This window comes from Scardinius erythrophthalmus (genome assembly GCF_964197995.2).
Source record: "Scardinius erythrophthalmus genome assembly, chromosome: 22".
Classification (NCBI taxonomy): Eukaryota; Metazoa; Chordata; class Actinopteri; order Cypriniformes; family Leuciscidae; genus Scardinius; species Scardinius erythrophthalmus.
The window spans coordinates 8,952,501-8,979,545 of NC_138242.1; the positions used below are offsets into that span (position 1 = coordinate 8,952,501).

At 37.5% G+C, this 27,045-nt stretch overlaps 1 protein-coding gene across 9 annotated transcripts in view; it reads left to right on the forward strand.

Moving 5' to 3' along the window:
• Positions 1-27,045, forward strand: part of kmt2ca (lysine (K)-specific methyltransferase 2Ca) — a 138,926-nt gene that overhangs the window by 62,469 nt on the left and 49,412 nt on the right. For 8 of the 9 annotated variants that reach the window (XR_014029225.1, XR_014029226.1, XM_081353291.1 and 5 more), the window contains exons 8-15: positions 2,636-2,798; positions 3,316-3,487; positions 6,510-6,624; positions 8,964-9,139; positions 10,430-10,593; positions 19,366-19,473; positions 20,287-21,113; positions 24,368-24,487. Coding sequence is in view for 7 of the 9 variants with exons in the window: in XM_081353291.1 (XP_081209417.1) it covers positions 2,636-2,798; positions 3,316-3,487; positions 6,510-6,624; positions 8,964-9,139; positions 10,430-10,593; positions 19,366-19,473; positions 20,287-21,113; positions 24,368-24,487 (1,845 nt within the window). In the remaining 2 variants the exon portion in view is untranslated. The remainder of the gene's footprint in view (positions 1-2,635; positions 2,799-3,315; positions 3,488-6,509; positions 6,625-8,963; positions 9,140-10,429; positions 10,594-19,365; positions 19,474-20,286; positions 21,114-24,367; positions 24,488-27,045) is intronic. The other variant, XM_081353297.1, reaches the window with a different exon arrangement.

The window sequence follows — 27,045 nt, forward strand, 5'->3', positions numbered from 1 at the left end:
TTGGAGTTTTGGCAGCAATAATGGATCAGCTGTAGCTTCCCCCCCCCCCATGAAGGATATATCTGAGGGGATAGTTTCAATAATATGAGGCATGGAATAGAGATGAGATACTCAACACCCAGCCAGCCCTGAGAGTGGACAGTATGGCCATAGAGCTCTATATGTCTGTCCTTCAGAGCGGTTCAGAAAATAGCATTGTGGGTATAGGCTGCTGTCAGCCTCAGTGGACTCACCGCCTGGGCGATAATTGCTTAAAGCTCAGTGTTAAAAGGTATTTGCAGATTGTTGCATTTGGGCCTTAGGCCAAGGGTTTCTAAAGCATGAGAGAGCTAAAGAGAGTGCTGACTAGAGACATTTTTAGTTTAGGGCCGTTTTCTCAGGCCCTTGCTTTCTCTATTATTCAAAGTGTGAGTGCTTTTTCCATGGTGGTGATTTAAATGTCTGGCCAGTTTTCACCCTAGTCCTTATTTTGAATGGCATTTGCCTTGATCCTGAATGCTTTACTGGAAATATCTGAAAGGCTGAAAAAATACACGCTGAAAGAGGGGGAAGTATGTTACGATCAAATGGACCTGCGAGAGGAACAGCGTGTTATGACAACCTTGCTGTTCAGGGTTATGGTGTTGTACCACTCTTACAGCAAAAGGCTTCTATTAGAGCGACACAATTAACAGATGGACGCTTTTGCCATTTATATTACATCAAAAAGAAATGTACATTTTATTTGAAAATTTTATTTATTTATTTCTTGCTGCTGGTCGGTGTGGCTTTTTATGTTCCTTTCGAGTCCCAACAGCTTATGTATCATTGGTCATTGACCTACACTGGGATTTAAAAAAAAGAAAAAAAGAAAGTGTTTCAGCACAGTTGAAATTTTCACATACTGTGTTAAGGTGTTTTAAAGGGATGTGTTGTTTTGGTTTTACTTTTAAAGGTCACACCAAATGTGTGTCAGTACACCTTAAAAGGACACCTTTGGTTTCTTTTTTAGAAAAACAAAGTGTACTGTTTGCAATGCAGTACTTGTTTGTGGCATGGTTCATCTCATATGTCTGGAAGTATGATAATATACTGTGTTGGGGAGTAACTAGTTACATTTAATGGCGTTATGTAATTTAATTGCAAAATAAACGTAACTGTAATCAGATAGTTACTGAGAAAAAATGTGTAGTTAAATTAGTTATGAAAATGTTAACGATTACAAAGGGGTTACATCTGAATATTTTCTGTAAAAAGCTAGGATATGTTGTATAATATTAATTTGTTGCTTTGCCTGTGTTTGTTGTGCACGATGCCTTCTGCCATTTAAAGGCTGTTAAGTAAAGCGATGCTATTCTGATGCTTTTGATTGGTTCTTGTTTGAATTTGCGGCGCACAACGCCTGCCAATTACATCAATCCTTATTGCCACTGAAAGCTTTAGACTACAACCTATTTAAGATTTGCCACCATGGCGAGTGATGCAAATGTGTTCCAGTGCTGGAAATTAAAAAATCGTTTCATCCAGAAATCTGTGTTATACCTCAGAACAATCTCAAAGTAAAAAGAAGAGCTAAAGTCTGATTTTGTGGTGGCTGTCCTTTATTTTTTTTATTTTTTTTTAAATCTTAATTCAAGTGATGACAGATTTTGAAAGTCTGACAGTAATCAGTGTTGAGTAGTACTGTAAGGTTAACCTGGCCAGGTTTAAATGTTTGAAAATGATTAACAGTTGAAAACATTTGTTAGAAATTTAGAAAAAAATAATCAAATATAATCAATTACATTACTTTAATAAAGTATTTTATATTGTTACACTACTTATTACATTTTAAATAGGGTAACTTGTATTCTGTAACCTATTACATTTCCAAAGTAACCATCCCGACACTGATAATATAGTAGCCTATAATAAGTATCACTGAATCGCTGTACAGAAAATAAACCGCAAATGGATGCATTACATGAATTAAACAACAAACTAATCTGAGTGCACTTGATGCAGGGTCAGATTAAGAGGGGCTTTTAATTTGATTGTGCCAAGAACAACATTGCAGACGTACAGGACCTCCCATTCTCCGTCTTCATTATTTTACAAATACATTTTGAAAGAACTGTTAATCAAAGAAAGTAAATGTGAAAAAGTATTACAGCATTTGCCTTTCTATTAGTGGTAGTAGAAAGGAAAACACTGTAATACTTTCTCTTGTACCATTGGCATTCAGCAAGTACACATTTTTATCATTTAAACAAGTCTTTGAAAATTTGAAAACAAGTTTGCATTTGTAGCCTGCATAAAAGCTTGTGTATTCTGTTGATTACGCTCCATGGATGCGTACAGGTGCTCACCAGAGATATGTTCATAAAAAACAATGGTAATAACAAGGGGAAAAAAACACTCTAGCAAATGATTCAGTTTTAGGGACCTTTGCTACTTAATCTAAAGAAAACCATAAAGAGGGTAAACAAATTATAAATGCAAAATATAATTCACCTTGAGCAGTTTTGGAGCTGTGTAAAAATAGCTGTTCATATTGGCCTGAAATTAATATAATCTAAATGAAACTGAGCTGTGCATGTCTAATTGTGATGTACAGAGTATTTACTGAACTGAAACTACACCACCAATATTTATGTATCTGTATTCACTTTTGTAGTGCTGTGCATACTGTAAGCGCCTTGGAGCATCCATAAAGTGCTGTGAGGAGAGCTGTGGGCGCTCCTTTCATTACCCCTGTGCAGCTGCTGCCGGAACCTTCCAGAACATAAAGACCTACACCCTCCTCTGCCCGGATCACATCCAACAAGCCCTCATCCGATGTGAGTTTCTCTGGTACACACGTTCCCTTCTGCTGATTCATTGACAAAATCTTAAGGCGTTTTGTTTTTTAGTTAGATAGTTTTAGTTTAGTTGGATGAGAATTGCTTTAAGTGTGTAAAATCAATGTAAATTATATTTTTAAAAAAAACTGAAAATGATATAACCAATACACCAAATTTGGGACACTCTAGGTCAAAACCAAATATCTATAAGGAAAATATATATTGAACTTTTTTTTTTTTCCATGATACCACAATTTGATTTGATTATATATATATTATTTTTTTATTTTTTTTTTTTATTTTTATACATACGTCCTATATATTCAGACCTACTGTACCTCTGGATGTAATATAATGTTACACATCAGATGATTTTCCCCAACAGTTAACCAGACGTTTATTTAAGAAATAACACATAATGTTTGCGTGAATCCTCGCCAAGACAGATATATTACTCTATCCAAGACATACCGTGTGGAGTTCAAGACCCATTATATATATTTTCTCTTTTCAGCAAAAGATGAGGTGAACTGTCTGGTGTGTGACAGTTCTGGAGACTTACTCGATCAGCTGTTTTGCTGCACATGTGGCCAGCATTACCATGGGGCCTGTCTGGACATCACTGTGACCCCGCTGAAGAGGGCCGGCTGGCAGTGTCCTGAGTGCAAAGTCTGCCTGGCGTGCAAGTGAGTATCCAGCTCACCTGGACATTATTACTCATCGCAGATTCAGACTTCTGGAGAATTTGAACACTCGTCCTTCAGAAAATTGTACTCTTTACCTTTAGATTTGTGGCGGATTTTTGAGAGTGCTTTCAGCTCAGCCTCTCTCAGCTCTTGTTTTATATGTTCTACTATACCCAAGTAAGCTCTTTTCTGTGAATCTGCGAGACTTCTGAATCATAAACCGCTATAGGGGAATAACGAGAAGAACAAAGTGCAGTAAACGGTGAAACTATTTGGACTATAAACCAGTGTGTTTATAATTAAGACAATACATTGAAGTAGTATGGTAAGAAATATATAAAAGCAGCATGACAAGCTCTTTCGTACATCTGAAAATAATTGGAAGCGGATGACACCAAAAGCCAAACACAGTGAATTTACACAATGAAAAATAAGGTGGATATAAATCCATAGATTTTCAGATCAGTGCAGAAAATGTAATATACAGTATATTGTTAGTCATTGGTATACTGCATGATCTCATTAGACATCTTCCTCTCTTTCATGTTACCTTTGACAAGCCAAAGTTGTTTTTGCTTTTGCTAACTTCATATTACTTTTTGAATATCTATGTCATGGATGAAAACATGGCAACCCTTAGATAGCCTAATTTTTTTGGCCTTTTTTTCATCCCAGCCACACACTGACTGTGACCGCTGGGATATCCATTTCATCTGATGTCAGACAGAAATCGAATCTGTTTACAAGCCTTTCTATATGTGTATATTGTTTTGAGGAGGCAGAGAAAATCTGAATCTTTTACAGTGAATTGTTACAGTGGAGTTTGCAGTGCATGTTTATTCGTTTAATGCTTCGATTGCAGTGTAGTTTAAACAGATTGTATTGTGTTTAAGCTCTGTATTCTCCACTGTGATGTGCTGCTGGACTGGGAATCAGATACAGCACGGCTGGGAAAGGCAAAACGTGCATCTGTCTTGATCTGGGTGAAAATGAATGTAATGGCTCAGCGCGGCTGTAAATATCAGATGACGTGGATTTGCATTGGCTGAAAATATAGGACTGGAAATGGATAAATCTCCGGAACGTCCTCGTAGCTCTATAAATCTGACTTTCTCCTCTCTGATTTACCACTTAGACACATTTTGGCTCTGAAAAGCCACAGTGAAAGTGTTATTGCTCATGGGGAGAATTTAATGGGGTGTTTGTTTGCTTGTGAATATGTAAAATAAGGTTGTATTGGGCTGAGGAGGGGTGTCTTTTTAATGGCTGATGCTGATGTCTTGAGAGTAGATCAGTTGATATAGTGTTACATGATGTTTGACCAATATTGATTTTTAAATTGGTTGCAAAAAAGTGGAAATTAAATGAACACTTCACTAAAATTCACAAAAAATATTGGAAAATAGAAAAAATATGCATTGTGTTTGGAGCAGACTGTCTTTACGTTTTGAAACGGACAGAATGGGGAACAAACCCTTCTGTTAATCAGCTGTTTCATCGATTAAACGTCTCTCTGCAGATGGTAGTCTCTAAATGGATCATGACAGTTAATTTGATCAAGCCCACGGCCCAGTTACAAACTTGAATCACTTTAATAACAGTAGCAGATAGAAATGGAAAAATAACTCATTAATTAAATGACTGCTTCTGATGTTTCTCACTGAATTATTGTAGCATAACAACAGGAGTAATAACGATCATGTCGGTTCATAACTGGCATAAATGTGTTTACACTGGGATCACGATTTACACAGTATTCTTCGCTCCTCTCAGCATGGTCTTCCGGTAGTTCATAAAACATGTCAATACTCCATGGCTGATAGGGCTTTAAATTGTCAGACCTGCTTCCAGCTAAAAGAGGCACATGAATTTTGCCTGAAAATGTTTTTTTCACAAGTGTTTGCATTGTTTTACTGTAAAGAGCTTTTTAAAGGGGCTATTTAAAATAAAACGTATTATAATTACTATTATTGGAGAAAATGTAAATGACAGAAATAGAGAAATCAAAAAAACATTTTTAGATGCGTCACTTAACTGAGTAAAAAAATTATATCAATATTAAAATAGTATCAATAAAATTATATTTTACAATAAAGTATGAATGCACTGAAATCAAAATTCTGGGCCAAAAACCAAAAATAAATAAATGAATTAATAATCTATTAATTAATCAAACGCTCAAATAGCTACAAAATGGGTTGTACAAACATTTAAATAGCACATCAGGCAGTTTTTATATAAACTTTTTAATAACAGAATTGTTTCTACTCCAGTTTGTCAATGAAATATAAACATTTAAAGAACTATTAACTGTAATAACTTGTTTTCTTGATAGATTTATTCAAACATACATTAAAGACCACTAACATTTTAAGTAAAAATATAATGAATATGTAATACAAAATGCTTTTCTCTAGAGTTATTTTCTTCTAACTAATGAGTTTATGGACATTAAATAGATTTTTTAAGGTAAATGTAACGTTAAGTGACATTGTATTGCTTACAAGCTGTATAAGCACACAGCTGACATGTTTAACTGTTGTAGCTTATCCACATTGTGTTCACAAAATAGACGCTGAACACAGTCGAAACGTGCCATTGGAGAAGTGCTAATTAACTGTCTGTTTTGGGTCAATGATTTTGCCCCGAAACTGAAAATAGCTGTTTATGCTGAAAATTGTCGGTAGCCGAAATTTCAATGCATCCCTACACAAAAAGAAGAAAATGCTCAATGAAAAAGGCTGAACTATAAAACAAAGGGCTAGATTGCAGCAAACAACAGGTCATTTTTGCTGTCCATTTCCGCTCTACATAACTATACATTAAACATGAATTCTCTTCTGATTAGCTAAAAGCACTTTCACCCAGGATAGGCAGATTTCTTGTCACTGAAACTTGCCTAACTGGCCATATAATATAAACAGTATAATAGGTCATAATGTCTTATTTGCAAAAGCCACTAACCCTGTATCTGAAATCATCCTCTGTTCTAATCTACAGTATCCTTTTTTCTGGTCTGTAGGAACCCAGGGGAGGATAGCAAGATGCTGGTGTGTGACATGTGTGATAAAGGGTATCACACATTCTGCCTGCAGCCCATCGTGGACACAATACCCACCAGTGGCTGGAGGTGCAAGGTAAGCTTGTGTTTGTGTATGGACTACAAATGGCCTGCTTTGAGAAGAGTTGAGACACTGTGCTTTCATTTCTGTTTTGAGCCTGTAACACGCAACCCGTGGGTGTTTATGGACTGTGGGATTGAAGAGTGCATTGGTTTTTCATCTCATCAGCATACTGTATATTCCCTATGGAATGAGATTTAATCACCATGATGAATTCATTACCTGGGTGTAATTATTCCTAATGTGCATGCTGCACTTCTCCTGTACCCTCACTTATGGTATCGCCGACTTTGAAGAGCTGTGTGAGTGATTTGTGGGGTAGATGTTCATCTCCACTATAAAAGCCTTGTATTTTTCCCTGTTTATTTTCTCCTTAAGGATTTTTAATAAATAATAAATCAAAATCAAACCAATTAGCTTCCAGATGAATCAGAATATAAAAAAGCCCTTTGATTTAACCCCAACATTTTTTGACATGTTGTAATTGAATCAGAATGTTTAATACACACCTCTTGACTAGATGTCATTGATAAGTGTAAAAATAAAAACAAATGTTATGCATTTTAAGTAATACCCCCAATAATTTTCAGGTTGTTTGGGACTGTAGCAAAGCCAACTTAAGATGGTCAAATGCCCTATGAAATACACTCAACAGAGCACTATTGGGCCATTGGAACATCCCCTTTGTTTCTGTGTCGATTGATTTAAAAATCTGTCCTCCCTTTGCCCAGAAATAGCATGAAGTCAGCCAATCAAATTGGAACTTACAATTTAAAGAAAGATCTTTTTGTTTTTTTGTGTGGTAAGCAACAGATGGTCCATGATCTGCGAGTATGCCATCTGAGGCTGAGACCACACAACACTTTTCTAAATTGAGTTAGATTGCTAGTAGACCCCTAAATATCTTGCATATCTGAACGAATATAAAAGCTGAACCAAATCCCACACAGATCCCACTCAGACTGCTCCCATCAATTTGTGGAGGCGGCTAAGAAGCCCCACCTGTCATCCAGGACTCAGTAAAGGAGTCTGCCCATCATCAGAGGCTTGACAGGGCTTGGTTTTTTTTGCTAAGGGTCTGTGGGTGGTTATTAGAGATGATACTTGCCCCTCTTCAGCTGGCTGAAAAGCTGCTTTTGATGAGCTTGAAGTGCCTTTTATTTATGATTTTTTTTAATTGACATGGAATTTTCTGGTGCTTTACTCCTATTGAGTGCTGATGCAGACTGATGAACATGATTTTGAGGATTTATAGAGCTGTAATTATGCTGGAACGCAATCCAAATTGATTTAAGAGAGCCCATAAAGTTTTCAGTTTGCAATTGTTGTTCAGTTCAAGTGTCATTGTTCAGATACTAGTTGTCATTTTTTCTTTTTTAAAATCATTTGTTTTGATCATTTAAGTTGGTCTCTGCAGTACATGAAGCAACAGGGATGAAGCAATAGTATTGCAATAGTATAATTTGCTATACTGTTTACACCACTGTAGGTATATGTATATTTGCCATCACTTGGCAGGACTGCTTTACATTACAGTATGTACAGTTTATTTAAACATGGAATAGTGCGAAAATAGAGTGAGACATGTCCGAAGTAAGTCAAGATGAGGAAGGCAGTTCCACATGGTTGTTTAATATACACTAATGTTCCAAAGTTTGGAGTCAGTAAGATTTTTTTCTTTGACAGAAAGTAATGCTTTCGGCAAGGATGCATTAAATGGATCAAAAGTAACAGTAAAGACATTTACAATGTATAAATACTGTTCTTTTGAACTTCGTTCATCAAAGAATCTTGCAAAAAAAAAAAAAAGTTTCCACAAAATGTTTCTACATTGATGATAATGCTAAATATTTCTTGAGCACCCGATCAGCACTTTAGAATGATTTATGAAGAATCATGTGACATTGAACACTGATGCTGAAAATCAGCTTTACCAAAATGCAATGTAATAAATTTCATATTAAAATAGAAAACGGCTATTTTAAATTGTAATAATATTTCAAAAATAAATATATAAACTATATAAATTATTATTATTTTTTTTTTTTTATACCCAGAAAAATAAATCAGTATATGTTGTTTTTTTTACTAAAATTACTCATACCATAGGATTTTGGTAGCATTTGCAGATGCAATGCCTAAAACCTTAATTTAATCAACTAGGATTTAATTGGGTCATAAAAGTTATGTTGTAAGATAATTTGTTCTTAATATTGTAATGTGCATTTATCTCATGCTCAATAAGAATAGGAATCAATAGGAAATGGTTCAATTTGATTTCATGTTCACTTTAAATGGTTTTGCTGTCATGACATGAAATGATGCCAGAGTGAATTGAACGTTGTGTTTTGCAGAACTGCCGGGCGTGTGCTCAGTGTGGCATGAGGCCTAACGGTCAGTGGTCATCTAATGGTGTAATGTGTGAAGGATGTCAACAGCAGCATGATTCAGCACAACTCTGCCTCATCTGTGGGCAGAACCAGGACTCTGGCAGTCCTACAGACAAACACTCATGCTGCACATGTAAGAGGTAGGAAATGAGACCCCTTCAGCTGTGACAATAATCACACAGTCTTGAGTGACCTATTGCTTTAATGAATCGGTTTCTGCATAAAAACAATTTTCATTCAAATGTTATTTTATTAAGAAAATTCATTAAGTGTCATCCTTCAGCGTTTAAATGTTTGGTTTCTAAATGTCAGTTGAATTTCAATGGTTTCCTGCTCTCAGCAGGCGGTAATTCACAACTCTAAACACATTGTGGTTGACAAACCACGTTCAGACACATTGCAACCCATGTGTAATATAGTCTAGGTTATATTTAAAAAGAAAATTCACATTCTTTTACTTTAATTTTGTATTGGTTTTCAAGAATGTTGGCATCTGCCAAATTTGACTACCATCTACCATGACATAAATTTTTAAGTATTATTACTACATTAAAAACCCAATTTGGGCTGGTTTTAGCCTAACGGATGGGTAAATATTAAACAGTGCTGCCATACTAGCACCTGCTCTAGAGTTTTCCTTTGGGGACTAGGAACATAAACAGTGGGTAATGAACGTAATCGATTACATTGATGTGTCCTTACAGCCTAGTGGTGTTGTCCATTACTGATGTGAAGACTGGTATTGATGAATATTAGCTCATTTCTTCTCTGCAGGCTTCAAATACTATGATTAACTAAAAGAGAAATTATCTTGCAAAAGGTCTCCATAGAACGTTGTAATTGAATCGCCAGCTTTTTAAAATGGCTCAATGATGTCTTTGTGAATGGAAAAAATGCTCACATAATTTGTTTGGCAGATGGATTTGTTTCTCTTGCTTTAACAACTAACTAGGGATCATACATGTGATCATGTATGTCACATTATGTGTCATGTATGTGCAAATGTTTCGAGAGTTGCAAAACGTGACTGACATAATTCGTTCAAAGGTCGTTGTATTTAATTAGCTCAGAGTATATTATAGTTACATTGTAGAATATTGTAGCCTGAGATTAGTTTGACACTTATAAAAACAGTTACAGATCATCATAGTAAACAATGTCTATGGACAACATGATGGATGCAAGAACTTTTCAGCTCAAATAACAAATTTCAACTTTACCAAACCCACATGCTCTACATTCCTGCTTTAGGTGCTGTTCTTAGAACTTTAGCTTGTATTAACACTAGAAATTCCTGTAATGTAAAGGTTAACAAATAATAACAGTTTACCAAAATTAAATAAATACAAAACAATGAAATTACGCCGTCATATCGATTGGGTCATTGATGGTTGTCACAGATGGTTGTTTATTGTAATTTTCTCTATCAGATGGGTTCACGTGGACTGTGAGAGGCAGGAGGGTGCTGACCCTAACAGTCAGGTGCAGGATGGGTACACCTGCAGAGTGTGTAAGCAGGTTCAAGAGGAGAGCGGGCACAATCAGCCCATCAGCAACCAGGAGCCTTCGCTCGCTGACCCAGAGCCAATCGAGGGTGAGTACATGTCTCTCAGCACTCCACACACTTCTGATGCTTTTGTTAGCCTTGCAGTTGGCTGTATTATAGAGTACTAGAGTGCTGTTGTATGAAAATGTCATTTATTTTGTATTACTCTAGAGCAAATACTATCCTAGAATGTATTTTTGTGGGATTTTTGAGGTTGGGGAATCTAAGTGTTGGGACAAACTTTGCTCTATGCAAAGACCCTGTTTACACCAGCTTTTAACATCTGTGTCTGGTCAGCTTAGACAGATTGCAGTTTATACGTGGCATGAACCTGCATATTGAATTCATCTCCTGTTATCATTTTTGATCAGATTTCGCAGGAAGGGTCTTACTTGCTACATCCGTGTTGATATAGCACAAAAAAATATTTTTAAAAAACTAAAGCGTTTATCCCTAGCAAATTACAGGGTTTATACTACAGATGCTATGTAGTCACGTGCGTTTTTGGAATAGCCTCAAATGTGATTTGATTGGTTCATGTTTACACCTGTATTTAGTGCTGAACACTTGAGATTAAAACAATTAACATAATTGATCATTAGATCATTGCCATCTCTTTCTATTAACACACAATTAAACATGCTTGTATATCTAAAAATGTTAAGAAAAGGTTTGTTGGTTTAGTTTCCTTTTTGTATTTAATTTTGTTATGCTGTGTGTTTGGTATAGTGTTCAGGAATAACCAATAATTTATTTTCCTTTTTTTCTTAAATTATGTATTATAATTTATTTATTTTTATTGACATGTTTGCATAAAAGGTATATAATTAAAATCAAAACTTGGCTTTTGTGCCAGTTACATAAATGTAAATACATACAATTATAGATTTACAATTTTAAGTTGGTCTTTTTATTTTCACACAATTTCCATTTCTTCCAATGGTTTTTAAACATATAATTTCAAACATATCAGTTTTTCCATGGAATAAGTCTGTATGTTTAACCAGTTCTATCAACTCTCCATGTGAGTTTTTTATTAAATTTTTTTATAGCTTATTCTATTTTCTTAAGTTGAGGTATTGTTTTCCTGTTGACTCTGTCAACTGATGTTCTATGCGTGATGTTGATCAACTGTAAATTGCTGTAGGCTGGGTTTTTGTGATGTTAAGCACTCTTCATTAGTCACAGAGGCTCTGTTGAGGCTGTGTCAGAGATGTAATGTGTGGGCCTCAGTTCTGTCACTGATTGTAATTACAGTGTGTTTGTCAGTTCAGCCAGAGACTTGAGCGTTTGAGCAGGTTGAGAAACACCGCTGCCATATCTTAATACATCATTCATAATCTGCCCTAAATGAGCATTTGCATTTTTCAGTGTCATGTGTTTTGGAGGAGGGACGCATGGGGACTGCATACTCACTCTCTAGTACAATGTGAAGTCAGCATGAAATGAATGTGGCCCTGTTTACTTTTTACATACTCAATCAAAGGGGAAAGAAGTGTTTGTCTTTGTAATCTCTGAAATGACTGTCCACCAATCCCTGTCATTCAAATCACGCCACTTCACATTTTCTCATTTAACATCCAATTTCACATGGCAATACATCACATTACAGAAGTAAAATGATTTGCAGATGCCATTTCATGTTGACTTTATGGCTAGTTTTTGAGTTCACCAAGGAGAATTGGGTTAGAGATTTTATACTTTATCTTTTTGCTGCACACTACAAAGCTCTCTAAAATGCTGTTGAAGAAAGAAAATGAATCGGCTTCCTGTGCTCGTGGTCCCAGCTGGTGAACTATCATCAAGACCCTGGAAGCTAAAAGCAAATCTTATTTTCTTTGGGCCCATTATTAGGAATTGTAATGAGAATGGACTCTTCCTGTAGCCTGATGGCAAAGAGATGAATTTGCAGTGAGCCCTTTGCGGTTGTTACATCCCCCAACTGCACCTTATTACCAATGATTTTATTTTCTTCCTGTGGGCCTGTGGTGGGGAGTTGATATATGTTGGCATGTGGTTGGCAGAAAAGGATACAATCAAACCCGGTTGTAAGGGCTCTTTGTAAAGCCAGTCATGCCAGCAGCAATGCACTGGGCCACTGCCAGCAGCTAGAGGAAGCAATCATCCCATTGTTGGGCCCCCAAGAGAGACGGCTCTAATCAAGACAGAGACGCCCACCTGTTAACCAACCCTACCACACCCCCACTTCCTGATAAACACACGCTGAGTGCACACATGCACACGTACATACTAGGGTTGTCACGACACAAGCATTTTAGTAGCTGAACTTTCACAGCTGAAATATCACAGTCCACATTGCCAATATTAATACCACAACAAAAACTCACATGGCTAATGTTTAAAAGTTTACCCAATTAAAATAATAATAATTTTAAAACATTAGCTGTCAAGTACAAAGTACTTCTCTGTGAAGTAAACATTGGTGTAACAATAAAAAAGAGGTAATTATTGACGCAAAGAGAGTAATTAAAATGAACAAAAACAAAGTGTGAAAGTCAGATAATTAAAAACAATATACAGTCAATAGACTAAAAAAAAGGTAATTATTGATGCAAAGACAGTAATTAAAATGAACAAAAAAAGAGTGTGATTAAAGTCAGAAAATGAAAAACAATATACAGTAAATAGACTAATAGAGTCACTGGACAACTTAATTTTTCAGTGTCGTGTTTTGGAGGAGGGACAAATTGGGACCGCATAATATCTCTTTCGTCCTTCCCTAATACAATGTGAAGTCGGCATGAAATGAAAATGGCCCTGTTTACTTTTTACATATTAATTCTAAGGGGGAAAAGTGTTTGTCTTTGTAATCTCTGAAACGACCGTCCATCCCTGTTATTTTGTCAATTCACATGTTCTCATTAAACATCACATTACTGACAATAGTTTGCAGATGTCACTTCATGTTGACTTTAAAGGTTATTAAAAAATGAATTTTAAACATTGGCTTTCAAGCATGAGGTACCTCTCAGTGAAGTAAACGTTGGTGTAATAATATAAATGAGGTAATTATTTATTTAAACCTCAGTAATGAAATAAAGCATGATTATGAGAGAAAATGGAAAAAATGGTTCATAGACTGATAGACTCACTGGACAACTTAAGAAACAACAACAAAACAAATCTCTGTTGTGCTGATTACAATTAATTTCATAATAAGGACATGCTATTATTTTTATCTCTGCTGGCCTGACTGTACACTTTCTAACCATCTGGGTTGACCACTGAGACAGAACTCAAATACCAGATTGATTTATGTAGAACAGTTTTATTTTTGGTTTGTATTTCCACCCTTATTTTCTGTATCAGCTAAGGATTGCACCAAGTAGTTGATTGGTTCTGTCACTAGTTGAGTTGTATACTGTATATAAAACAAGTCGAAGACTGTATATACTGTATAGCAATATGATTCACTCAGTCTCTTCGAATGGGGAAAAACTGCAATGGAAAAAGTCCCGCCTTCTAAATAAAAGAAGCAATTGGTTATCACGTCACTACAGTCACTGCTTTTAGAAGCTCCGGTTCCCTTAGAAACAATTTTGCACTTAAACATACGTATTGGCAATACCAACCTAAAATGTATATTTTTATTTTTATTGTTATTTGAGAATAAAGTTCCATTCACACTAACAGTCTGATTTTCTTATGTGATGTTTCTTGTCTGTTGAGGCCTTAGAGGGGGAAAGAAATGGCAAATGGGTTGAATAAAATCTCTCTGACAGTAGGTGGCACTTGTAGAACAGCAGTAATACAGTGGTTACCCTAATTATTTTGGTACATACAAAGCTGCAACTTTCTTGTCAGAGAGAAGCAAGTAACTCAAAAAGTGTTTCCATGTTTTAAAACGGCCGTTTAGATTTGTATTCACTGTGGTGTATGTTATCAAACCCCAGCAAATAGAGAAGAGAGTCGGTTCTGGTTTCTTCATATGCTATTCACTATCATTTAGAAATAGTATGTATGTTCATGAGCGCCACCAAGTTGTAGTTTTATGTAAAAGCAGCGGCTCTAGGCATGTGAACAAAATCTTAATGGTTGGCCAGTTGTCTTCACCGCGCAATGGAAAAAGTTAAGAACCCTTTATGTAAAAAATGTTTATACTTTATATAATCTGTTGCATTGATGGCATGCAACTGTTTGTGTCAGTCTGAACAGAATCATTGATAAAAATGTTTATCGCACTTAATTGTCACGAAAGACCAGTTTAGAGCTGTCTTGTTCTCCTCTGCCTGTTGACTGTTTGGACACATGTGTCGTAAGTGTTTGTTTCCTCAGCACAGTAGCACAAAAGTGTTGTTTGTATTTTCCTATGATGCTGTCAGTGTTGAAGTTTGACTACCACAAGATAGGAAGTATGACTGTAACAATGTAAGAGCACTCGACGCTCATATAGTTCATATACCGACCAGAGCAAGCGTGTTTCAAGGTTTCTGGGCATATTTCATATACTCTAGTGAAGCAGCGCTGTGTATTTTAGGGTTTTTATTGGTTGTTTTCTCCCCTCTTCCCACCATCTACACTCCCACTTTTGCATAGCTTTACAAGCCCATTTCTTGAGACTTTTTCTACTCTGAGGTGTGAACGACCAGGCTAAAACAGGGGGGTTTCATGAAACTTTAAGAAATTGAGGTATTCCCCATTGAAGTGAGATATTCCCCATAGGAGTTGGCTTTGCATGCTAACAGCTTATCATTCGCATAGCGAGTTGTTAGCAAATTTCACTGCATGTGCTGCGGGTGTCTGAGATGAAGTTCAGTCAGAGTGTTCACATACAAACCAAAATTTTTGTGAACCATCCTGAAAATAATCCAGTGTTGCCCAGAAGCAGTCATTGGGTCATTCGTTACAATGCAACAAGCATGTGGCAATGGAAATATGCACTTTCAGTTCTTTTCCCTCATCACAGAGAGTCTCTGGAGTTGCAGTTTCTGGCAAGTCAGGCACTGTATCTTTAGCCATTTACGTAAGGTAAACATTGACTAATCAACTGTTTGGGTACTTTTCTAGATGACTGTTCGACTAGTAAAAATCAATAATCTTTTAAGCCCTCGTCTCTCGTCTTGTTTTGGCATTGAAGCACCAGTATTTTTGAGTACATTTTGAGTATCCTTAGTACATTCATTGGCAGGTAATTATAGAAGCTCATTATGTGTTAGTCATATGTTTGAGGGGGTATTTTCCCAAGGTTGTGGTAAAACGACTCCACCACCCATCTGAAGGTTTTTGTTGCCATGGACACGTGATGCCATCAGTGATTCATCCTGACACTGCTGAAAAGAACCATAGTCACGCTTACTCACATGACCCAGTTCACAAACAACACAATCACCTGTGCTCGGGCACAGATGACTAATGGTACTGTAGCTGCTGCATAGCTGCTTTGAGATCAGCTTCTTTCAGGAAGCTACTGTATGAAGTGTCAATCTGTTAGGCTGGAGGCCAGAGCCTGTGACCGTCTGATGTCATATACACACTGGGAATTATAAATCCTTTAAGTTCTTCTGCGTTGCTCTCAGGCGGTGTGCAACGCTGCCGGTTGACACTATCAGGTGAGTATTGACGAGTGAAGTCAGTGTGAGGGCTTATGGGAGTTTGCAGACCCTGAGGCGCGCCCGATCAGGAATAATAGGTGTTTGAAACACAGCGCCAGTGTGAAGAATCAGCCAGCAGGACTTCTCTGCTCTCTGGAGCGGGATTGTGTCAGTATCCTGTTATAAGCTCCTCTTCTCCCTTGTCTGTCCAGCCGGACTGCAGTCATTGTGCATCACTGCCTCGTGACCTCAGCGGCCTTTGCTCTTGTTTGAACTCTACATGTTCACTGAGGTATCCCGAGGCATGTTTACATGCAGCCGCTCATGGGAATCTCGGCTAATCTTGAACCTCTCTCGTTCCTGAGTGGCACACTGCACAATATAGTTCCTCTGATATAGTTCCTCTGTTTTTTCTGGGTGACACAATATATCCTTATTGACGTGATATTGAGGCTAATGTATATTATCAGGCTAATGTATACTGATAATATAGGAATTTTAATAACGCACCAGTAATTGTTAGACACCCCAGTCTACTTGAAGTGCTGCAAGTTCTTAATGTATGTATTTGTATAGTTATGGTTGCAACCTCTTTCTACCCACCATAGACTGTAAAAAAAGATGGACGACGCCCCTTCGCCGCCAGAGTCCCGATATGGCGCTGACATCTTGGGGTTTGAGTTTGCGCAGTAGCGATCTCGGGACCAGACCTGCGCAGTAGTGAGCAGGAAGTAAAGCCGCAAAATCAACGCTCCGCCCTCACTCTCGCAGAATGCACTCTCCCTGAGTGCACTTTTTAAAAAATTGATTGCAGTACGACAAGAGGCTTGTTAAAATAAATACAATCTCCTCAGTCCGAAGATTCCGAAAAAAATGTCCGTTGGTACTTAAGTGACTACTTCGCTCAGAGAACCTGTCAATCACAGCTGTCAAACATGACGTTACACCACCGTTTTTATAGCATCACGTAACTAGCTAAAAACCAACTTATTTTTTAAACAGACACTTGAACTTACATCAGCATGATAAAAACGACAGCAAATGAAAGAAACCACCTTTGGGAAAAAGATATTTGAAGTGTAATTTAATTGTTTAGTTAGTGAATAACACGGGGAGGCGGGGTTTATGACCTATAGTCACCGGCCACAGTAATCATGTAGTAGAAATCTTTTTGCATTAAATTGATATTCATTGATTAAATTGATATTTTTTTTAAATATGTATGTAGGTGTGTGTAGGTAAGCATATTACAGTGTTCTTTGTAGGTTTGTCGTAGTGTTCTTTGTCTGGGTCTATGACTTGTCTGGTTAAAAATAGCTAGCAGCTCTAAACTAGTGAGGCTTTCATCTTCCCTGTGCTGCTAGTCAATTGTAAGTATGAAGACGTTATCAGGACATTGCAGTCAACCTCACTTCTCTTTAGCACTCTGAATGATGGCAGTTCTATCCTGAGTCTCTGATGGTTATCTTACACCCCAGGTTACATTCAGATTCAAGATGTTTTACTGGTGTGATACAGATTTTACATTGCCAAATTATTAAAGGGGGTCATGCAGAATAGAATTTTTATGGGGGGAGTAGTTTAATATACAATTGAATAAAATACTGTTTTCACTTTAAGCTCCTCCCCAAACCATTTGTTAAAACTAAACTACACATTTACATATGACACCCCTAATTTACACAAAAACACCTATTCGTAGTGGCTTCTCATTCATTCAGTCTACAGCCCATATATACACATTGGTGTTGCACAAATGTGTCCTTAGAAGTTTGGAATCCTGCATTTGTAAGGCTTAGCATTAGAACACTGTTTGTTTTTGGTCTAGCAGTTATTCTGAAGTCTTACGTATGAGCGGAGAGCATTGCTTGTGTTTTGTTTATTCATTTTTGTGTGCCCTGTATGAGACCATCTCAGCAGTGTCTAACAAGAGCAGGGCTCGTGAATGTGTTGTCATGGTGATGCCTGGCATAATGGGCCACAGTGGCAGCTTGAGTATTCCTGTTCATTGTTTAGAGTGAAGGAAGTGCAACAGTATGGTGGAGGAGGAGGCAAAGAGAGCGCAGTTTAATTGATATATAAGATAGATGTATAAAATGTTGATTAAATAATAGTAGAAAATACGATTTAATTGAATGAATTATGCGTTTAGTTGCGATTTAGGTTTGAAAAATGGTTGTTCTGTCAAAGCAAAGCAAATCTCATTTGCATCTCATCTGATTGATGGTGTGAGTGGTCACTTTAAATAGAGTTGTAATATTTTGTAATATATTGTAATTGTAATAAGATGCCAGATTTTGTTGTGGTACAGTTTTTGAAGATAGCACATGTTGTGAATGGTTTCTAAATGGTTGCTGGTTTGATGTGCTGTTCTTTAAGGAACAGGACATAAGCAATCATTGTTGTGTCCTTTGTCGAATTATGCACTAAACCTCAAGTTGCTACAGGGAGATTGAACCTGTAATAAGTTTGTGGCGCCATTCTGTGGTTTAACTCATGTAAAAGTCTCAGTACAAATTCCGCTGCACTGACCATAGTTGTGTGGCAATAAGATTCTAGGCTACCTGCTGTTTTATTATTTCAAACTGTTTATCGACTGTTGTTTATGCAGTGCTCTGTGTGTCAGATTCTTTTGTGCATGTTATGATGTAGTTTGGGCAAAGATCTGATGACCAAACCAATTTCTTTTTATTCTGGAAAACAATTTGGAGTTAATGACAAGAATGTCTTAAGATAAAGACAATATTCAACAAAAGTTTAACTTAATGCTTTAAAAAATTTCACTGTTGTAACCAAGTAAAAAGTCACGTTTTCCTTACACCTTGAATACATGGTATATTCAAGTTATGGCTTGTATGAATTGCATTTGTAGTCAAATCAAGTCAAGTCACTTTTATTTATATAGTGCTTTTTAGCGCAGCAAAATAATGTCATAGTCCAGCTTAAGTAAGTTCAGTGATGGTTAATTTCTGTTGTAAATAAAGTTATTAATTTAGTTAATTTATCTGTACAGCTGCTCTGGAGAAAACAGTGATGTCATCATCCAGCTCAGTTCAGTTGTGGTGTCAATGCAGGCAGATCAATAATATTGTTGAATATTAAGTGTCCCCAACTAAGCAAGCCAAAAGCCAAAGGCTTCCAATAAATTAAATTGAACAAAAAATGAATGTCATTTCATTGGCCCTTGTGCCTGTTCAGAATAGATCAGAAACTATTTTATCCCACAGTCATTTCCTTGTGCAACTTAACACTTCCCTTTCCTATCTAGATGTCTTCATGGCTGTTGAAGAAGTTAATGAGGCTGAGGAGGAAGTGGCGTTGGAGACAGAGCTCAGTACTAGTCCCCTTCCTACTCTGCCAGAAGAGTTTCTTTCATGTAAGTTTTTTTTTTTTCTTAGCATAAACAAGACCAAAGAACGCACATCACCAGCAAAAATCTGCTCAGGGTCAGGTCGACAAAAGAAATAATAAAAAACAGAAAACATTCGGCACACCAAAGCTCCAAAATATAAAAAAAAATCAATAGTGGACTCACACACGGGATACGTTTCAAGCACGCAAGCTCTTCGTCAGACAGTTCGAAGTTTTAACCAAACAAACCTTTATACTCACAGGTGATTAATCAAGAATCACATGACGCATGCAAAGAAAAAGAAAAAAAAAGAGAAGAGAAGATAATAATAATAATAATAATAATAAAAAGTCATGGAACACAAAGGCAAAAGAAAAATACATGACTAATGGAAGTCAAATTTAAACATGCAAAAGTAATAATTAAGAAAAACATGATACCTGCATAAACACGTTGCTGTATCTATAATTGCCAAAAGGCACTTAATTTTAAAAATGTGAGGGAGGGGTTAAATCTGCTCGAACCAATATATTGTGAAAACTAGGTGGTCTCTTATATACTACACGCGGTGGTTTTTCAAAGCATTTTTTGAGAATAGGGTCACTGTCCTCTGTGAGTATAAAGGCTTGTTTGGTTAAAAAAAAAAAAGAGCCTGCATGCTTGAAACGTAACCTGTGTGTGAGTCCACTATACATTTTTTTTGCGTATTTTGGAGCTTTGGTGTGCTGACTTTTCTCAGTTTTTTTTCTCAGTCAGTAAGTCTTGTCCATAAACATGCATAGTGTTCTGTATTGTTGTTTTCTTGCCACAGAGTTCTTAGGTTTGTGTTTTTTGCAGCTGCTGAACCTCCCCAGGAGATCCAGGTTACAGTCACTTTGACAGAGGGTCCCGAACCTCCTCCATGCTCCTCTACTTTAGTGGGCGTACCCTCCCTCTCCTTTCAGGCCTCTACCACTTCTGAAGACCAAAACCAGGAACAGAGTCTAATTGGTGCTTTGGAAATGGGGAAGGAAACAGAGGATAAACTGCCTGAAGCTACAGAGGATGAACCTGAAGCAGATGTTTCAAAAGCTCTTCCTGCTTTGCCAACCAAAGAAACATCCCCCAAACTCTCTCGAGCCCAAGAGGAAGAGCCTATGTTAGTCTGTCCCTCAGACACCTCCAATATGAAGGATAAAAGGGTGACTAATGTCCCAGAAACCCAGAGTGTTGTGGAGGAAATTGAGCAGGGACAGAAACAGGACCAACCAGAACATGAAGAGAAGGAGGTGGTAGATCCCGAGGTCACTTGTATTTTACCTGAGCCTGATAGTGTCCCACTGGTTGCAGAGTGCAGTCCTACTGTGGAAATGGACACTACACCTGTCAGCGAGCACAGTTTCTCCAGTTTTAGCTCTCCCATTGAGGATAAGAGCCTAATTTTAAAGCATTCCCCGGGAATGTCGTCCGAGGGCTCGACCAAGTTGACCCAGTCCCCGTTTTCCACTGAAGCCTCGCCCAGGGAGATATCTCAAAGCCAGACGCCAACCCACAGCCTGAATCCAGCTGGATACAGCCCCAGTGTTTTCAACACCACCTTCTTCCCTCTTACGCCCAAGATAGGTATGGGAAAGCCGGCCATCTCCAAGAGGAAGTTCTCTCCTGGAAGGCCAAGGGTAAAGCAGGTAAAACTCCTGGTTTTTGGTCATTGGTCTTTCTTGCTGTTTGGTGAAGGCTCCTGGTTTGCCTTGGTCTCTTTAGGACAGTGATTCTGTCTGTGATCCACATTTTTAGCTACACAGTAATTATTCCTTTGCTCTCCATGTTTCGTCGTCACATTGATTAGTGCCAGAGCGTTGCGTGTATTAATTAACATGTAAAGGCTCTTACTATGCTCTCTCTGGCTCAGTCTCTGCCTCGCTCACTCATTTTTTTTCTAGCTCTCTCTCATGCCTTCCAGTCCCCCCCAATCCCCCCACTGCCCTTCTCAAATACATCACTCAAATTATCCCAGGAGAGAGGGGGCTGGGAGTTGGCTTCAGAGCCAGGGTTTATGCTAGTGAAACATAAAGGAGTCTTTTTGGAGGTGTGTAATTCGGATAAATGCTCACTGAGCTGGAAAGCACAGCACAAACCCATTTCCCCTTTGAGCTCTGGAGCAGGGAGGATGCTGAGAACTCTTAAGTTGTCATAAATCTAAATTAAACATGGTATTGCGGTGTCTTTGTGTCCAAGAGAGTAAACTTCAAACTACAATTAATTCACGCATTCTTCGAAGTAAAGATTAGATTAGGTATATGACCCTGTATTTGAAAAATGTGTGATAGCATTAGATTCAAGGTAGTTTTTGGTTACGGAGGACGATTTTCAAACATATGTCAAGAAAAAGAATAAATGAAATTTGTATAGGAGTTTGTATGAGTACTGAGTTTGTACAAATTTGTATATTTTGTATTTGTATAGTATCAGAGCCTGAGGAAGCATGGTGTATGATACACTTGTCTTCTGGCATTCCCTTCTCCTTTTCAGTGTTGAAGTGGATAGCACCAACACTAAGCCTGAAACAGCATAAAACATTTGATTATCACACCTCCAGAAAAGTACTTGCACAAAATTCTCAAGTAGAATTCCGTGAAAAAGTCCAAATCAGAAAAAGCATGGGATCAAAACACAAAACAAAACAGCCATATCACCATAAACTGTTGTTCAATAGAACAATTTTTTTAAACGATTTTCAACGTTTTTCAGCGCCCCAGAGGCCTAGAAAGGTGGTTGACGCATAATTTTAAAGCCCCGACACTGCCTCTTCCAATGCAAAAAACAACCGTTTGGATTATAGAAGCATTTTTCTCTCTTGTAGTCACTGAACACCTTACCTTGAAATAGGATGATATAAGTGTTGATTTCTCATGAAAGCTACCATGGATCGGATGCTATCACACATTTTCCAACATTTTCCAACAGTAGAGATGTGTACCTTCATGAAAATCAAAAAGAAATTTAATCCCTCAAAATGGTACCGGTAGCCCAAGTTTGGGGTCCCGTCTCATGGCCTATTAGTACTTGAGTTACAATTGTACATACCATTTAAACTAGATGTCATTTTTCTATAAACATGTAACAGTTTAACAAAAAGTAACCAACGGCTAAGCACTCAGTGCTTGTATTTGGACACTGTATTTTTGGAACTATATGATGTTAAATTGAATGACTAGAAGTGTATAGGTGTCTGTATTATTCCTGTTAGTTTATATGGCTCTGGTCGCTTTTCCCTCTGGAGTATGTGCCATCTGGGCACAGTGTAATTTGAAGGGTGGGCAGCTGTCATTGGCTCCAACTGAGATTTCCGGTTGGGTGTGTGTATATGTGCGTTCATGAGTATATGCACACCCCTGTGTTATCATGTCTGCTCAAGAGAGGGATTTAGTTTTGATGTGTAAATGAGCTTCTAGTGTTTCATCGCTTTCTTGAAGTAACTCCCGCTGACTCTCTTCAGCGACGATCAGGCGTGCTTTTCGGTCTGAATTTTGTAGAAGTTTCAGAGTCATATTGGGATTAGCTTTGAGTTTATCATTTGGAAATATGTATCTGCTGGTTGATAGTGCTTTCATATTGCCCCGTATATCTTGTTAAAGTGTCTATTGGGTGCCTACTTAATAAGATTAAAGTTTTCACCTCTCCATTTATTTAACATTTGTACCATATTTGTCCCTTTTGAAAAGCCTAATGGCAGGAAATTAAATGCATATAAAGACATAGCCTACTTCATCAACATCCGAACTGACATAGCATGGTCATTGATTAGCAATGTAAGGCATCACCAATATCAACAACATTATTATTATTTTTTTTATCACTGTCAATACTTAATCAAATTATAGTATTATTGTTGTATTTATTTTATTTTGATGTCTTTATTCACAGGCATGTTGGCATGATGATATTTGTTTGTTTCTCAGTTGTCCCCTTCACTCACTCTTTAACTTGTGTTAGAGAAGAGCTATTCTTTTCTTTCTTTCTTTTTCTTTCTTTTTTATTCCATGATAACAATTCTTGGGTTCTGTGCTTAAGGAATGGTAATTTGTGTCATTAAGTACTTTTGTTTTATTAGGAAGCAATGTTCTGGGTTCAATACGAGTTACGTCCAATCCACATCAAGCATTTGTTGGTTACCATAGAAAATAATGTTAAATAAAGACAAAATTTCAATGGAAATGAAAAACGATGCCCTTGTGGTCAGTTTATTTTTGTATAATTAATAAAAAAAGTTGTCCTGAGACATTAAGTTGTATTGAAGCTCAGACATTTCTTTAAAGTTTGGGACAAAACGATACATGACAGCAAAAAAAGGAAAAAAGAGTAACCAACCAACGGCTGTTATTTATAACGTATAATTCTGAAATCATTTTCTCTTTGTAAAACAAAACAGGCCTTGCGGTGTTTGTGTAATGCAATGTAATTACAAAGACTAACCCTCATTAGCTTGTTAAATAGGCTAAATGCTCCCCATGACACTTTGCGCTTTACAAAATTCTCAAAGAGCTGCTTGTTGTCATGCTGATATGATCACGCTTGTTTTGTACAAACAAATAAACAATGTTGTTTCCATGGAGGCTGACGCTTTATAATAAGGACTTAGCAGACTTTCCCTACGAAGTAAAACTCGCTCAAAGCAAATACTCACATTTGCTTCTCTTAGGACAGAAGCATTTTACATAACATCACTGTCATGTTTCAGGAATTTGTCCCAAACGTAATATCTCACTTTATTAGCTTGTATGATGCATTTGTGTAAAATTATTGCATTCATTTGACATGCTGTGTTCTTGTTGCTGGCTTCCACATTTATGTTGCTGCATTTTGTCATCCCTCATCTTCCCCTCATCACCAATATACCCCCTCCCCCCTCCCCCGTCTCTTCTCCGCCGCTTTACCTTAGGGTGCATGGAGTAACCGTAGCGCAATGAGCTCACCTTCCTGGTCTCCAGAGCGTTTGGACGCCTGGGACAGCCCTAAGACCAGGCCGATGCACGGGCTGCCCATCTGGACCATGAGATTGGTAAATGAGGGGAGGGTGTTGAAGGGTTTGCCCCCTGCAGGCGACTGTGATTTTAAGGTGGGTGTGGGCTGGTTTAGTTTAGAAGGTAAGATCAAATAAGGTGTTGAAAAGTTACCATACCTTAGATGGCTATGAGATTTTATTGCTTAAAAATGTGAGTCTGTTGCATGAGTTTGATATATCAGTGCAACATTCAGTCATTGATAGTAGATTATGCATCTTGTTCATGATGTAATGTTCATTTAGTCATTTACTCCAGTAGAAGTCCACTACAACCAACAATACAGCCACTTGAAAACCTCCAGTGAAAACATTAAACAAGGCTTTAATACAGGACACATTCTTGCTTTCAAAAAACTAAAATGTACCTATTTTTAACATGAGATGCTGTCTTAAAAACATAATGCTCATGGCGTGAGTTTCTTAAAACCAATGAGACACAGCACACTAGCCAAAGTCTTCGATCTGATACATATGTGACCCTGGATCACAAAACCAGTCATAAGTAGCACGGGTATATTTGTGGCAATAGCCAACAAAATTATCGTATTGGTCAAAATTATCGATTTTTCTTTTATGTCAAAAATCATTAGGATATTAAGTAAATATCATGTTCCATGAAGATACTTTGTAAATTTCCTACCGTAAATATATAAAACATTTGTTTTTGTGAGTGAATGCAGCACAAGCACGAACATAAATGGACAAGTTTAAAGGCGATTTTCTCAATGTTTTGATTTTTTTTGCACCCTCAGATTCCAGATGTTCAAATAGTTGTATCTCGGCCAAATATTGTCCTATCCTAACAAACCGTACACACCATGCTTTCAATGGAAAGCTTATTTGTTCAACTTGCAGATTATGTATACATCTCAATTTAAAAAAAAATTGACCCATGTGACTGGTTTTGTGGTCCAGGGTCACATATTATATGTGAACAGAAAATGATGCACATGGACCAAGTGGCTGTTATTTGTCAGGGATACATTGAAAGAGGGTAGTCATAATGTACTACTACTTCTACTCATGCTTTTTAAACACAACATGAAATCAAAAATAACCCAATTGACCATAAATGTCCCTGGTCACAATTCATCAGTGCCTGTTACTGTCAAAATCATATTCTGACATAAGCAAGGCCGTGTGACCAGGAAAACAGCAATATCATAGTGTTTCATGATTCAGTCAAGTCCTGATAGACAAATCCAAGCCTTCATATAACAAACTCTGCATATCTTTACCAATGCATGTGCATGAAACACCAGAGTTGCACCCTTCCTATTGCAGCAGTATCTCATCAGAGTTGCTGTTCTACTGTGTGGCTGCACTCAGGCAGATTTAAAGAAGTGCCTTCCTTAACCCTAGTCTATTTTTTCCCACTCCATAATTCATTTCTGCACAAATTAGACTGTAAAGGCGATGGAGTGCGCCAAGCTTCCTTAGGCAATCTCTCTAAATGAAGTTGACGTCTCCTGTCTGAGTAGTGCTTCTTGGCTACAGTGAGGTAATTACCTGGGAGGAAGTGGGAATTGGGCCAGAGCTTCAGCCTCGATGCAAACGCAACGTGACACCTTCAGAAGCAGGGCAAGTTGGCGGAAGCCTGGCCTGAAATGTGATCTGTAAGTCAGTGCAGTGTTCAGGGAGTTGAGCTGAACCCCAGAGGGCCAGGTCTTGGGATGGATGGATGAGTTTCTATCACAAACACAGATGCAACTAGTTTGGTGCCTTCTCGAAAGTTTTCCACCGTGTCAAGCTAGGTTATAGGTGGATAATTATTTCATCTCAACAGCAAAAGCATTGTTTAACCAAATCAGTCTAGCAAAAGTACCATGTGCTGTTAGAGGATCATTTGTGTGCATTTCTCTGAAATGCAATTCAGTGCAATGAAAAGGGACATTTTTTTCTTCTTGCAGAATGTTATAAAACACTGGTACAAAATTTCTTTACGTTCAAGAGTAAGTGTTATTTTTAAATTCTGGGATTCTGTTAAAGAGGACCTATTATGTTTTTTTTTTTACATTTTCAATATTCTGTCATGTGTAATGTTGCAGTTTGATCATGAAAAAAGTCTGCAAAGTTACAAAGCACAAAGTCCATTGTTTCTAAAACCCCTGAAACACCTGGGTTGTAGTCTTGAGTTTTCTTCCGGGAACGAACAAGTCACAATATTCCTTATTTAAATCATTCCCACTCAAGGCATACGCAAAATAAAAGTACACCACTGGGTTTGAGACACAGACAAACAGAAATTCTAATAAACGATATTATACTACTGTTTCACTACGTTGATGCTCTGAGCAGCCATGTTGGATTCTGAAGTCGGGGTTGTTGCAGTTCCCCTGAGTTTCCCAGCTGCTCCAACTCGAGTGGGCGTTCCAGTTAAAAGTTCCTACTGGGAATGAAGTATTTCTCACTTCCAAGGACAAATGGAACACACCATAAATACTCTCGAATTATTCAATAAAAGTTAGGACCACATCAATAAAAGTCTATGCAATTTTTTTTTATTTTTTTTAATAGTTTTGAACATCCATTTTACAAAAACCTGAAGTTTGATC